The sequence below is a fragment of the Giraffa tippelskirchi genome, chromosome 4 (assembly GCF_054371585.1).
Source record: "Giraffa tippelskirchi isolate mGirTip1 chromosome 4, T2T-mGirTip1v1.2.pri, whole genome shotgun sequence".
NCBI classification, from domain to species: domain Eukaryota; kingdom Metazoa; phylum Chordata; class Mammalia; order Artiodactyla; family Giraffidae; genus Giraffa; species Giraffa tippelskirchi.
In genome coordinates, this window is record NC_137278.1 from 208,002,380 (window position 1) to 208,014,621 (window position 12,242).

Genomic DNA, 12,242 nt, shown 5'->3' on the forward strand with positions numbered 1-12,242 from the left:
GGCTTAAAACTCAGCATTCAGAGAACTAAGATCATTGCATCTGGTCCCATCACTTCATGGCAAATAGGTGGGGAAACAATGGAAACAGTGGCTGACTTTATTTTGGGGGGCTCCAAAATCACTGCAGATGGTGACTGCAGCCATGAAATTAAAAGACGCTTACTCCTTGGAAGAAAAGCTATGTCCAACCTAGACAGCATATTAAAAAGCAGAGACATTACTTTGCTGACAAAGGTCCGTAGTCAGGGACCATATTCATAGTCAAAGGTCCAGAGTCAAAGCTATGGTTTTTCCAGTAGTCATGTATGGATGTGAGAGTTGGACCATAAATAAGTTCTTTTATTTTTTATCAGGATCTGAATAAGGTTAATCTTGTCTTCTGATCACCACTTGCCTTGCACAGCCCTGGTGACCATTACGTGCATCTGCCTCTGGAGTGCCCAACCTTTCAGAGTGATGGCTCACGTGGACTTTATTTGGTCCTCACTGTGGCACTGGGTGAGGGGGGAGCAAGGTTTGTGCCCATTTCACAGGTGGGGAAGTAGGGTCTTGGGGGGCAGACCAGCCTCACTGAGGAGACCCCCTGAGTAGGAGTGACCCAGGCTGGAACCCATTCCCCTGACTCTTCCTCCATGCTGCTTGCTCACAGTGCCAGCGCAGGGGCTGGGGGTCAACACTGCAGGGTACAGAGGGGTCTCTGGATGGGACACAGAGAGGGCAGAACCAGGTCCCTGGCCCTGGAAAGTACGGGTGGCCTGATCATCCCCCAGGACTTGGGGTGCTTTTCTCTCTGGCTTCATTGTTGTTGTCGTTCAGTTGCTCAGTTGTGTCCAATTCTTTGCGACCCCGTGGACTGCAGCACTCCAGGCTTCCCTATAATTGACCATCTCCCAGAGTTGGTTCAGACTTGTGTCCATGGAGTCGGTGATGCCATCCAACCATCTCATCCTCTGTTGTCCCCTTCTCCTGCCCTCAAACTTTCCCAGCATCAGGGTCCTTTCCAATGAACCGGCTCTGTGCGTCAGGTGGCCAAAGTATTGGAGCCTCAGCTTCAGCATCAGTCCTTCCAGTGAATGTTCAGAGTTGATTTCATTTAGTATTGACCGGTTTGATCTTGCAGTCTAAGGGACTCTCAACAGTCTTCTCCAGTACCACAATTTGAAAGCATCAGTTCTTCAACACTCATCTTTCTTTTTGGTCCAACTCTCACATCTGTTCATGACTACTGGAAAAACCATAGATTTGACTATATGGACGTTTGTCAGCAAAGTGATGTCTCTGCTTTTTAATACGCTGTCAACGTTTGTCATAGCTTCTCTTCCAAAGGGAAAGTCTTTATCTGACCTGGCTAAACTGTAGCCAGATCTTTCTATACTGAAGGATCTGAAGGTGGAGGGGAGGTTTATCCCTGTGGATCCCACCTCCAAGGGGACCAATGAGGAGGTAGATTTGAATTCAGCCTGAATTACTAACTTGGACTTGAGCCAATGGTCATAACAGGAACCATATGTATCACTTACTCCCTGCAGTCGCCGTGCGTTGCAGGGAGAGGGGACAGCACGTGCAAAGGCCCTGAGGCAAGAACAGCCTGGCCTGTTTGAGGCTCCAGCCTGAGGCCCGTGTGGCTGAAGCAGAGACAGTGGCAGTGGAGTGTAGAGGTATGAGATGCGCTCCTGAGGGCCGTGCAGGTGAGAGCCGCACACCTGAGCAAGCACCTGGGTACCAAGGGTAGGGCCACAGGGGTGCTGGGGAGGGGAGCGGCCCCCAGTCTTGAGGTTGGTGTCTGCAAGAACCACAGGAGAGGGTGGGAGGCTCCCGCAGCTCTCAGCAGACCCCCACCCCAACGCCCACCTTGTCTTTTCAGCCCAGCGCCCCTGGGACTTGTGGACAGGCCTCTGACAATGTCGTGCCGCAGGTCACAGCTCATTTGGACCTTGCTGTGGCCACCTTTGGGTGTCTCACCCAGCTGTCATGCCCGGTTCCAGTGACTTCAGGCCCCACTTCCTGCGAGAATGATTTACACCTGCCTTCTCGCCAGCGTCCGGGACCCAGTGGTATTTGTCATGAGAAGTGGGTAGTGGGATCTGTATCTGTAAATCTGTGACATCGCTGAGACAAAAGGGTGAAAATTGCTCTTGATGGGGTGTACCCCGAGAACCTGGGGTCCCAGCTTAGTGGTGGCCCCCTTCTCAGCCCCTCCCTTCACACCTGGACTTGCACCCCTGCCCTGGTGGGACCCTATGCCAGCCGCTTTCTCTCTGGGTGCCCCCCCGTAGATACAGGGTTAGAGCTGGATGGCCTCGAGCCCACCCCTGCCCTCCCCACAGAGCCTTTCATCAGCCCCCCACCATCTGAGCAGAGAGCAGGGTTGTGCAAATATGGGGTGTCGGCTCTCACTCCATGCACCCCGCACACCGCCTGCACCACTTAAATTGAATCTGGTGCTAATTTGCCCAAGGTAAGTAGATGATAATTTGTAACTACTGCATTAGGATAATTGCTGCGAGGGTCTGTTTGTGTAATGTGCAAGTATATTTTTATAGCAACAAACCATTTTGCTGTGAATTATAATTAGAGCCGTCAGGTGATCATAAGTCTCTTTTGCATGCTGGTGCCCCTGGTCTGAGGTTCCAGCCGGCACAGCCTCGCGATGCTGGTGGCACCTTGGCACCCACGTCCCCCAACCTCGGGCTGTGCTGCCCGGCTCAGAGGGAAAGGGCTTGACAGTGAAAGGCCCAGGGAGGAGATGAGGCATGTGTGGACTCAGGTGGAGTGTGGGGGAGGTCGGGGGTGATGGAGCTGGTACTCGGATGCCTGCTACCGAGGAAAAAGGGTCCATTTGTGAGGTTTCTTGTTCAGTCACGAAGTCATGTCCAATTCTTTGTGACCCTTTGAACTGCAGCACACTAGGCTCCCCTATCCTTCAATATCTTGCAAAGTTTGCTTAAACTCATGTCTGTTGAGTCGGTGATGCCATCCAACCATCTCATCCTCTGTCGTCCCCTTCTCCTCCTGCCTTCATTCTTTCCCAGCATCAGGGTCTTTTCCAGTGAGTCAGTTCTTCGCAGCAGATGGCCAAAGTATTGGAGTGTCAGCTTCAGCATCAGTCCTTCCAATGCATATTCAGGGTTGATTTCCTTTAGGATGGACTGGTTTGATCTCCTTGCAGACCAAAGGACTCTCAAGAGTCTTCTCCAACACCACAGTTCAAAATCATCAATTCTTTGGCGCTCAGCCTTCTTTATGGTCCAAATCTCACATCTGTATGTGACTACTGGTAAAACTGTAGCTTTGACTAGATGGACTTTTGTCAGCAAAGTAATGTCTCTGCTTTTTATAGAGCTGTCTAGGTTTGTCACAGCTTTTCTTCCAAGGAGCAAGGGTCTTTTAAATTTCCTGGCTGCAGTCACCATCCATAGTGATTTTGGAGCCCAAGAAAATAAAATCTGTCACTGTTTCCACTTTTTCCCCATCTATTTGCCGTGGAGTGATGGACTGGATGCTGTGATCTTAGTTTTTTGAGTGTTGAGTTTTAAGGTGGCTTTTTCACTCTCCTGTGCCCCCTTCATCAAGAGGCTCTTTCGTTCCTCCTCACTTTCTGCCATTACTGGTGTCAGCTGCACATCTGAGGCTGTCAGTATTTCTCCCAGCAGTCTTGATTCCAGCTTGTGATTCATCCAGCCCGGCATTTCGCATGACATACTCTACATAGAAGTTAAATAAGCAGGGTGATAGAAGTTAAATAAGCAGGGTGACGATATACTAGCTTGGCGATTCTGATTGTAAATGTTAATCATATCCACAAACACCTTCACAGCAACATCTAGGCTGGAGTTTGACCAAGCAGCTGGGCACCGTAGCCCAGCCAAATTGACATATAAAGCCAACCATCACAAGGCTGGTGCAGGAGCCCTCAGCTCCAAGGGCCTTTCCGACCCATCAGAGCCTCTTGGGGCTCCTGGGCCTGGAGAGCAGCTGTGCGGGGCCTGGTGGGAGCAGGACACTGGCCTCCCTGAGGATCGCCTGGGCAGCATAGGGCGGGGTTGGGAGGGTCTTCCTTCTTCTGCCCTGGCTGTGTGTCCGTCCCACACGGGGTGGGTTCTCACTGAGTACATGCAGCAGGGGACCAAGGCAGGCCCCCGGGGCCCTGATCCAAGCCCGGGGAGCAGCCCACAACGGTAGGTGAGCCTTCTATTTCCCTCGACTATGGGCCTGCAGGGCCAACTCACCCCAACAGTTACCCTCCCCCCAGCCATCTGTCACCACAACGAAGCACGGATTGTGTGTGACACACTCAGGCCTGGGTGCACAAACTTCAAAACGGATAACGCTGCCTGCGCTGTTTGAGATAGGCGGCCGGGCAAAGGTTTTGAGCTTGCAAAGGGAAAAACAGGAGTGAAAAGCACTCTGGGTGCTGCAGCCGAGTCTGGAGGAAAAACAAAGCCTTCTTGTCCTCGGAGGGTCGGGGGCTTCAGGCTGTGCTCCCGGGCTGGCCGGTGCTCCCCCCACCCCACTGCTCGGAGGGCCGAGGGGGAGGCCTGGGGCCCCTTGGTGGCTCACCCCCGCGTCAGTGCCTCCTGGGAGGCTTTGAAGCAAAAATGTTCTGGATGTGTTTCCTCCCCTGGTGGGCAGGCCCCCAGGAAGTGGCCCCTGTGTTTCCAATCAGGCACCCCTGTCCCCCCCAACCCGGGTGCCCTCAGCTGGTTGCCCTCAAGCTGTGGGTAACAGGCTGGCCTGCCAAGGCGGACACGCAGGGCTGGAAACTCGGGCGCCGAGGGTGGGGTGCGGATACGGTGCCCTCCTCCCATCTTCGAACCTCGGGAGCCCCTACCGCGCGTCATGAGTGTCAGTGGAATGACAGGGTGGCCCCGAGCCCCCCACAGGACTGGCTGCAGCCCCCCAGGCCCCTGTGCTGGTGACCGGGTCTGCAGCTCGCCAGGCTCCCGCCAGGGCTCCTAGCAGACCGACCACCTGGGCGGGTCCAGGGCTGTGGGTGTAGACGGCTGAGTTTCTTTTCTCACTTTCACTGCAGCTGGTGTGTGTGTGGGGGTGCCCTGCCAGGCCTGGGTGCAGGGGCTCAGCCCTGGGATCACCCCTGCTGTCCTCCCAGGCCCCCCCAGCTTGGGGAAGGCAGGATTTGTAAGGCAGCCCCGTGTTCCTGACGTGGAGAAGGTGGGCGGGGGGCCCAGGTGGGGCCTCCCCTGCCCGGTGCCCTGTGCCCTTCATGATGCCAGGAGAAAACCCTATCCGTGTGCACACTGCACCCCCAGCTCGCCCCGCCTCCGGAGCTGTGGGGTCTGAAGGAGGCAGGCGAGGCAGGCCCGGGCAGGGGTGCAGCGGGGGGCTACGGGCAGAGGTGGTGGCAGGCCCAATTGCTGGTGTTAGTGTGGGCTGTTGTGGGGCTGATCTAGCATCTGGACTGCTGGTGTTCAAAGGGGCGTCACACTGAGGGGCCCCTGCCCCCCAGAACTGCAGGCACTGAGGAGCCAGGACGTGTTGGGGGCCGGGGCTTGTAGAAGGGTGTGCCAGTGGCCCGTGAGCCCTCACCCTCTGTTCCTGGGGTCTCTGCCCCTCTTTCCCTCCCCTCCCCCTCTCACGGGCTCTCCCCCTGTGCCCTGCCCAGGGTCTTCCACCAGCAGCCAGCTGGGCTCTTGCAACGCCTCGGCCCAGAGAGGGCGCAACCCTTGGCAAAGCCGCACAATCATCTGTGACGGCAGAGTGCCCCCCGGGGAGCAGGTGGCGGGGTTCACAGCGGTGGGGGGGCAGGGAGGAGGCTGGTTGAAACTGGACACCAGGAAACAGGCCCTGGTGACGTGGCCCCCAGATCATGGAGAGCTCTCAGAAGGGAAACGCCAAAACCCCAGGCTCACTGTGTCAGGAGAGAGAAACTCTGAAAGAGACAGGAGGCCTGGAAGGCGCCCTGGGGATGACGCCCTGTGTGGCCTTGAGCCACTGTCTGCACCTCACGGGCCTCAGTTTTGTTCTCTGACAAATGGGGTGATGGAGCCGGGCAGGGGCTTCTCCCTCCTGCCCTCCTTCTGTCTCCAGCTGTTTTTAAGAAAATTGTTCCGAGTGCAGGAACATAAGAAAACACATGCTTTTCCCCTGGATTTGGAAATTGGTGGCATCTGTTATGGGCTTTCTCCGTCTGCCTTTCTCTCTCTTAGCTGAGCTCCTGGAAGGTGATACAGCCCTCCTGCCTTCCCTGCTGACTGTTTCAGCATCTGAGCGTAAAGATGTTCTCCCACCTAACCCGACAGCATCCTCACCGCTGGGACACACCGTCCGCCCTGACAGCTCCCTTCACCATCTGTGGACACGGGTCGTTTCCAGTTGGGGGCTGTTTTAGTGCTGCAGCTCGGAACACTCCAGCCCACATCCTTTGTCGCACAGATGTACACATTCTGCTGGGTGTGTGGAACTGTGGAGTTTGGGGCACGGGTTTTTTTTTCATTTTAGATTAGATTGCAGTGTTTGAACACCGGCTCCTGTCACAGAGCAGTGCAGACTCTGACTTGGCCCCCAAGGTGGGCAGGTGCGGCCTCGCTGAGCTGGCTCTGAGGGGTCCCCCTGGAAAGGGGGCTGGCCGCTCCCTCCTTGCCCCCCACCCCGCCTCTCTGCTCTTTATATCTGTGGCCAGTGTCCTGGAGTCCAACAGCACTGCCCTTCAGGGGCTGGCCCCCTGATCTCTGCCTCAGTTCTCCCACCTGTAAAATAAGATGGCAAATGGCACATAGCTACCAAGTGGGGATTTTTTTTTTTTTTAAAGAAGTCAAGGTTTAAAGCGTTTTTATGTTCATAAGACCTTATTATTTTAGTTCATATGACTTAACCTTATATTAAGTATAATACCGGGTTTTGCAAAAATGAAAAAGGGACAAATGTGGAAAAATAAATGGATTTATAAATCCTAATTCTAGAACTCACAGAAACCAGCATTTTAAAAACAATGTTCTAGAGACTTCCCTGGCGGTCCAGTGGTTAGGACTCACCAGTTTTCACTGCCAGGACCCGGGTTCAATCCCTGGTCAGGGAACCTGAGATCCCACAAGCCGTGAGCACGGCAAAATATAAATAAATAAAAGCAATGTCCTATGTTTCTTTTCACTACTCAAAAAATAGACCAAACTGTATGTGCCATTTTCACCTAGCGTTGTTCATTCTTAAAAACACCTTTACTAAGATATAATTCACGAAATATAAAATTTACCAGTTTATAGTTCTGTGGTTTTTAGTGTAATTGCAGATATGGGCAGCCGTCACCATAGTCAATTTTAGGACATTTTCTTCACCTCAAAGCGTCCGTTCTGCCTGCTATCACCTCCCTAAGCTCTGCCCCCCACTTCCTAGTACCCAGTAGTCTACTCTCTGTCTCTATGGACCTGCCCGCTCTAGACTTTTCTAGAATGGACTCTTCTGTGGACTCACGCCGTCTTTTGCGGTCTGGTTTCTTTCATGCGTGCTAAGTTGCTTCAGTCGTGTCCAACTCTGTGTGACCCTATGGACTGTGGCCCTCCAGGCTCCTCTGTCCATGGGGATTCTCCAGGCAAGAATAGTGGAGTGAGTTGCCATGCTCTCCTTTCACTTAGCATAATATTTTCAAGGATCACCCATGTCGTAGCAGGTGTCCGTGCTTCATTCCTTTTTATGTACCATAATATTCCGTCGTTTGGATAGTAGTGTAAAGATTTGCACAGGTTTTGAATCAGCATCCAGGGCACAAAATAATCAGGTGGTAAAGTCATAGCTGGTGGTGATTACCTGCTGTGAAGCCATGTGGCGCTCTAGGTGATCTTTGTTGGCCTCAATTGCCCCCTCTGTAGAGTGGGTACAGGAGTGAGTGTGTGAATCTGTGAGGCGGTGGTGAAGATGGAACGATGCTGTCCTCGAACTGTGTTGGCCCTGGAGGTGCTGTTCTCTCTCCACGTCCCTTCCCCCTCCACTGCCCTCTGCCCTCCTCTCCTGGGACAGGGGGCTGTTGGGGGGGGGCCCTGTCCACTCACATGCATCAGTGTGCAGGGCCTGCAGAGGAGGAGGTCAGATATAGGAGCCCAACCATGGGGTGGATGCCGCCGTCCAGGAGTCCAGCTCCCAGGACCTCACGTGGCTCCTCGAGGAGCAAGTTTCCCACGGGTCGGGGTGGGGGGGTGCACTGGGCAGGCTGAAGGCCAAACATGAAAGTGACCTGAGGTCCAGGCGGAGCAGAGGTGGCTGCCTTTCCTTTGTCAAGGAGGGAAGTTAAAGAGCAAGCAGGCCCCGTGAAGGGCGCGCCTTAATTCCTCACGCTCGGCACCCTCGCGTTACATGTTCTCTGAGTCCGTGTGCTTCTCCTTCTGGGTGTCGGAAGGACCCCATGCCTGGATCCTCGGGAGGCGGCGTCCGGACGGTGCCTCCGGGCCACCCTACGCCCCAGCAGAGCGTGTCCGGGCTGGACCTGGAGGAGCTGGCCGAACTAGGTAAAGTATGTCCTCTTCCAGCCCCGTCCCGGGCGGAGATTCTTGGTTTCCCCTCTGGGTCTCTGTGTCCCTTCCTCTTTTTTTTTTTTTTAAAGATGTATTTATTTTGAGTTTTGGCTGTGCTGGGTCTTCACTGCTGCTCACAGGCTTTCTCTGCCCGCGGCAGATGGGGACCACTCCCCGTTGCGGTGTGTGGGGCTCCCGTTGGGGTGGCTGCTCTCGTGTGGAGCACAGGCTCTAGGCACGTGGGCCTCAGTAGTCGCGGTGCAGGGGCTCAGTAGCTGTGGGGCACGGGCTTAATTGCCTGGAGGCATGTGGGGTCTTCCTGGAGCAGGGACTGAACCTGTGTCCTCTGCATTGGCAGGAGGATTCTTAACCGCTGCACCACCAGGGAAGCCCTTTTTCCTCTTCTTTTAAGGACATATCATTGGATTTAAGGTCCACCCTAATCCAGAGTGACCTCCCCTTAATTCATTTCATCTCTAAAGCCATTATTTCCAAATGAGGTCACGTTGTGGGTTTCCAGGTAGACTTAAATTTTGTGGTCACACTATTCATCCAGTGTATCTGGAGACCGAAGTCTACCCTCACCTGAAATTTGAAGTTTGCCTTCTTTTTCCAGCTAAAAACATTTCTGAAGGAACCTGGATTTGTTTTGTACGAAGGAACCTTCTGTACTAAAACTAAACTTTGGAAGGCAGCCCTTTGTTCCCGCTTCGTAGCACAGGGACCCCAGCTACTGCCCTTCACCCCAGCCACGGCTTCCTGCCAGCCACGGGTGTCGGCATCTCTCATGAAAGGCCTAAGTCAGAATTCGGAGCTGGGGAATCAGGCTCAGCTCCACACCTTGCTGCCATCTGGCAGTGTGAGCCCAGGGTCATTCTCTCCTCTGAGCCTCAGTTTCCCCTGCTGTCAGTGCAGAGGACAGTGTCCAGCCCCTGGGTTCATTTTACTCTTTCCATGGGGTGTGCACTGAGCAGGTGCATAGTGGGTGCATAGCAAGTGGGCGCATAGTGGGTGCACAGCAGAGGTGGGCACATAGTGGGTACACACTGAGTGGACACGTAGTGGGTGCACAGAGTGGGCACGTAGTGGGTGCACAGAGTGGGTGCGTAGTGGGTGCACAGCGAGTGGGCAGGTAGTGGGTGTATAGCAGAGATAGGTGCATAGTGGGTGCACAGCAGAGGTAAGCACGTAGTGGGTGTACACCAAGTGGGCACGTGGTGGGTGCACACTGAGTGGGCGCGTAGTGGGTGCACACTGAGTGGGCGCGTAGTGGGTGCACAGCAAGGCGAGGTGCGTGTCCTATTAAAAGGCCTCGGGCGGCTCCCTCGCTGTCCTCCTTCCTGGGGAATGCAGTGACCTCTCCTAACCCTGCTGTCTGCTGCAGAACTGCAGAGAGATGAGGAGAAGGCCGCCGCCCTGGGTTCCGTGAGAAGGCCCTCAGCGGCACCCTCCGTGACGCCCCCGGCTGGCCCGGACCCCGAGCTGAGCATGAACCACCCCTTCTATGACGTGGCCCGACACGGCATCCTGCAGGTGGCAGGTGAGTCCCCGCGGGGTGGTTGGTCCCCGGGAGCGCCGCCGCACCGGCCTTCCTAAGGGCCTGTGGTGTGTGGTGGGCTCGTAGCATGAAAGCCATGGCAGAAATCACCCGCCAGCGTTTTCCAAACGCACTGAGCACACCCGCCCAGGCATCACCCAAGTGCTCTGAGTAACCACCGGGCAGCGTCTTCGAAGAGCACAGGCCGGAACTAAACGGATTGCTTTACTAACCGAGGACACCCTTATGCTACCGCTCAGCCAAAGTAGCAAACCTCTGCCAAACTCGAGAGCAAGCAGCTCCACGCCCAGCAGCTGGCCAGAGGGGAGTCTCTTGCATCACATTTATTTTCCCTGAGGAATCAGGCCCACGCCGCTCACATGCACATCTCACACAGGCAGCATGTTGGGCAGGGTCCCCAGAGACACAGCCGATAGGCTGCATGGAGATACACATCCAAGGAGATTTCTCGTAGGAACCGGCTCTCACGCAGTGAGGGAGGCTAGAAGTCCTATGACCTGCCCTCCGCAAGCCAAGACCAGCTTCCTGTGCTGTTAAGTCCTGGTCCGAGTCTGGGTAAGCCCGTGGCTTTTCCAATTGGGGCGCCCAGGGAGAGCAGACTCCAGGGTTCCCTCCCTGAGGGCCAGCCCTCCGCCCCCTCCTCCCAGGCCTCACCCTGGCATCCAGCTGTGTCCCCTCGCCCCTATGGTTCATGCTCCTCTGAGGCCAGAGGACCCAGGGGACACAGCACAGGACATGGACCCTTCCGCTCCTCCAGCAGGTGGCATGTGACAGTTTAGGACCGCCACCCACCCATGGGTCCACTTCAGGTATACCAGATGTCCCCCACCAAGCCACCTCCTAATTCTTCTCCCAGGGGCCGCCTCCCCCACCTGCTGAAGGTCAGGACTGTGGCCAGAACCAGAGCATCTTGTTGAAAGTAATGTTGAATGATCTCTCATTATTACTTAAGGAGCTATGTATTTGGCCAAATGGGGGCTTTGGAGACTTTTCAAGTCTCAAGATAGCATTGATTTAAATATTTTAGGGAAGGACTTCCTTGGTGGTCCAGTGGGCAAAACTGCACTTCCAATGCAGGGGGCACAAGTTGGATCCCTGGTTGGGAAACTAAGATTGTATGTGCTGCACAGTACGGCCAAGACTACATACATGCATACAGAGATATCTTAGGAAATTCCCTGGCAGTCCTGTGGTTAGGATTCCACACTCTCACTGCCGAGGGCCCAGGTTCCGTCCCTGGTCAGGGAACTGATGAATCCCGCAAGCCACACAGTGCAGCCAAAAATAAGAAATAAAAAATAAGTACTTTACGAAGTGGTCACTTTCTGAAACTGCAGTCTGGGTCTGGGGCTGTGAGCTCAGGGGTGAGATAAGAAGTTGGAAAGCAGGGTGGGCAGAGCGGAGGTTCCACCCGAGGATCAGAGGTGAGTGGCAGAGAAAAGATAGGAGAGGCAGACGCCAGACCTGGTCCTGCTGGTGACCAGTCTGTATCCTCACGGCCGGAGCGCCACTCACAACCTTTCAGTCCCCAGCTGGGCTTTTCCTGCAGGACACAGACAAAACGAGTCTGCGAATCCCCTTTTACTCCCGCAGTAAAAGGTTAGCAACCTTAAAACCCAGACACATTCCTGCGTTGGTCCCGGGGAGGTCGCTGCGCCTTTATTGCGCATTTTAACCGTCCTTCTCTCTCGGAGCTGGTGACGGATGGTGGCAGGCACATCACGGGTCACGGCGCAGGACTCATTTCTTTCTGCAGAAACGGGGCTTCTCCGTCTCGGAGACCGTGAGCGATGTTGTGTTGTGAACCAGCGAGGGGAGAAGACGGGGTCGTGAATTAAACCGGTGCCTTGTAGAATTTGCATTTTATTGACAGCTGTCATTTCCTCCCATATTACATCATTTCGAAGCCTGTTTTCCATATGCCGGCCTTGTCGCTGGAGAGCAGGAAGATGGGGGTGGTTAACACAGATGCTCGGTGACTGCTCGGTGGGTGGGAGTCCAGGGGTTCTGGGGACTCCTCAGGGCTGCGGGGGCTTCAGGGCTCTGACGGCCTCCTTGCTGGGAACGTCAGGGGCAGAGGAGGCCGGCCTGGGGGCACTGCCCTGGAAGCCAGCCAGCCGTGAGCAGGAGCCCAGCTCTGACACTGGCATCTCTGGACCTTGGTTTTTCTCACCTGCTGATGAAACAGCACACCTGCGCGCACCCACCATCCTTCCGGGCAC

The 12,242-nt window shown here is 54.9% G+C and overlaps 1 protein-coding gene across 12 annotated transcripts in view; it reads left to right on the forward strand.

Moving 5' to 3' along the window:
• ARHGAP8 (Rho GTPase activating protein 8) overlaps window positions 1–12,242 on the forward strand; it is a 51,146-nt gene that overhangs the window by 6,363 nt on the left and 32,541 nt on the right. For 6 of the 12 annotated variants that reach the window (XM_081483969.1, XM_081483972.1, XM_081483970.1 and 3 more), the window contains exons 2-3: window positions 8,348–8,456; window positions 9,847–10,002. In XM_081483969.1, the coding sequence (XP_081340095.1) occupies window positions 8,354–8,456; window positions 9,847–10,002 (259 nt within the window). In that variant the 5' untranslated portion in view covers window positions 8,348–8,353. Of the gene's footprint in view, window positions 1–1,529; window positions 1,659–1,864; window positions 2,055–8,347; window positions 8,457–9,846; window positions 10,003–12,242 lie in introns of all 12 variants that reach the window. The other 6 variants (XM_081483966.1, XM_081483961.1, XM_081483967.1 and 3 more) reach the window with 2 other exon arrangements.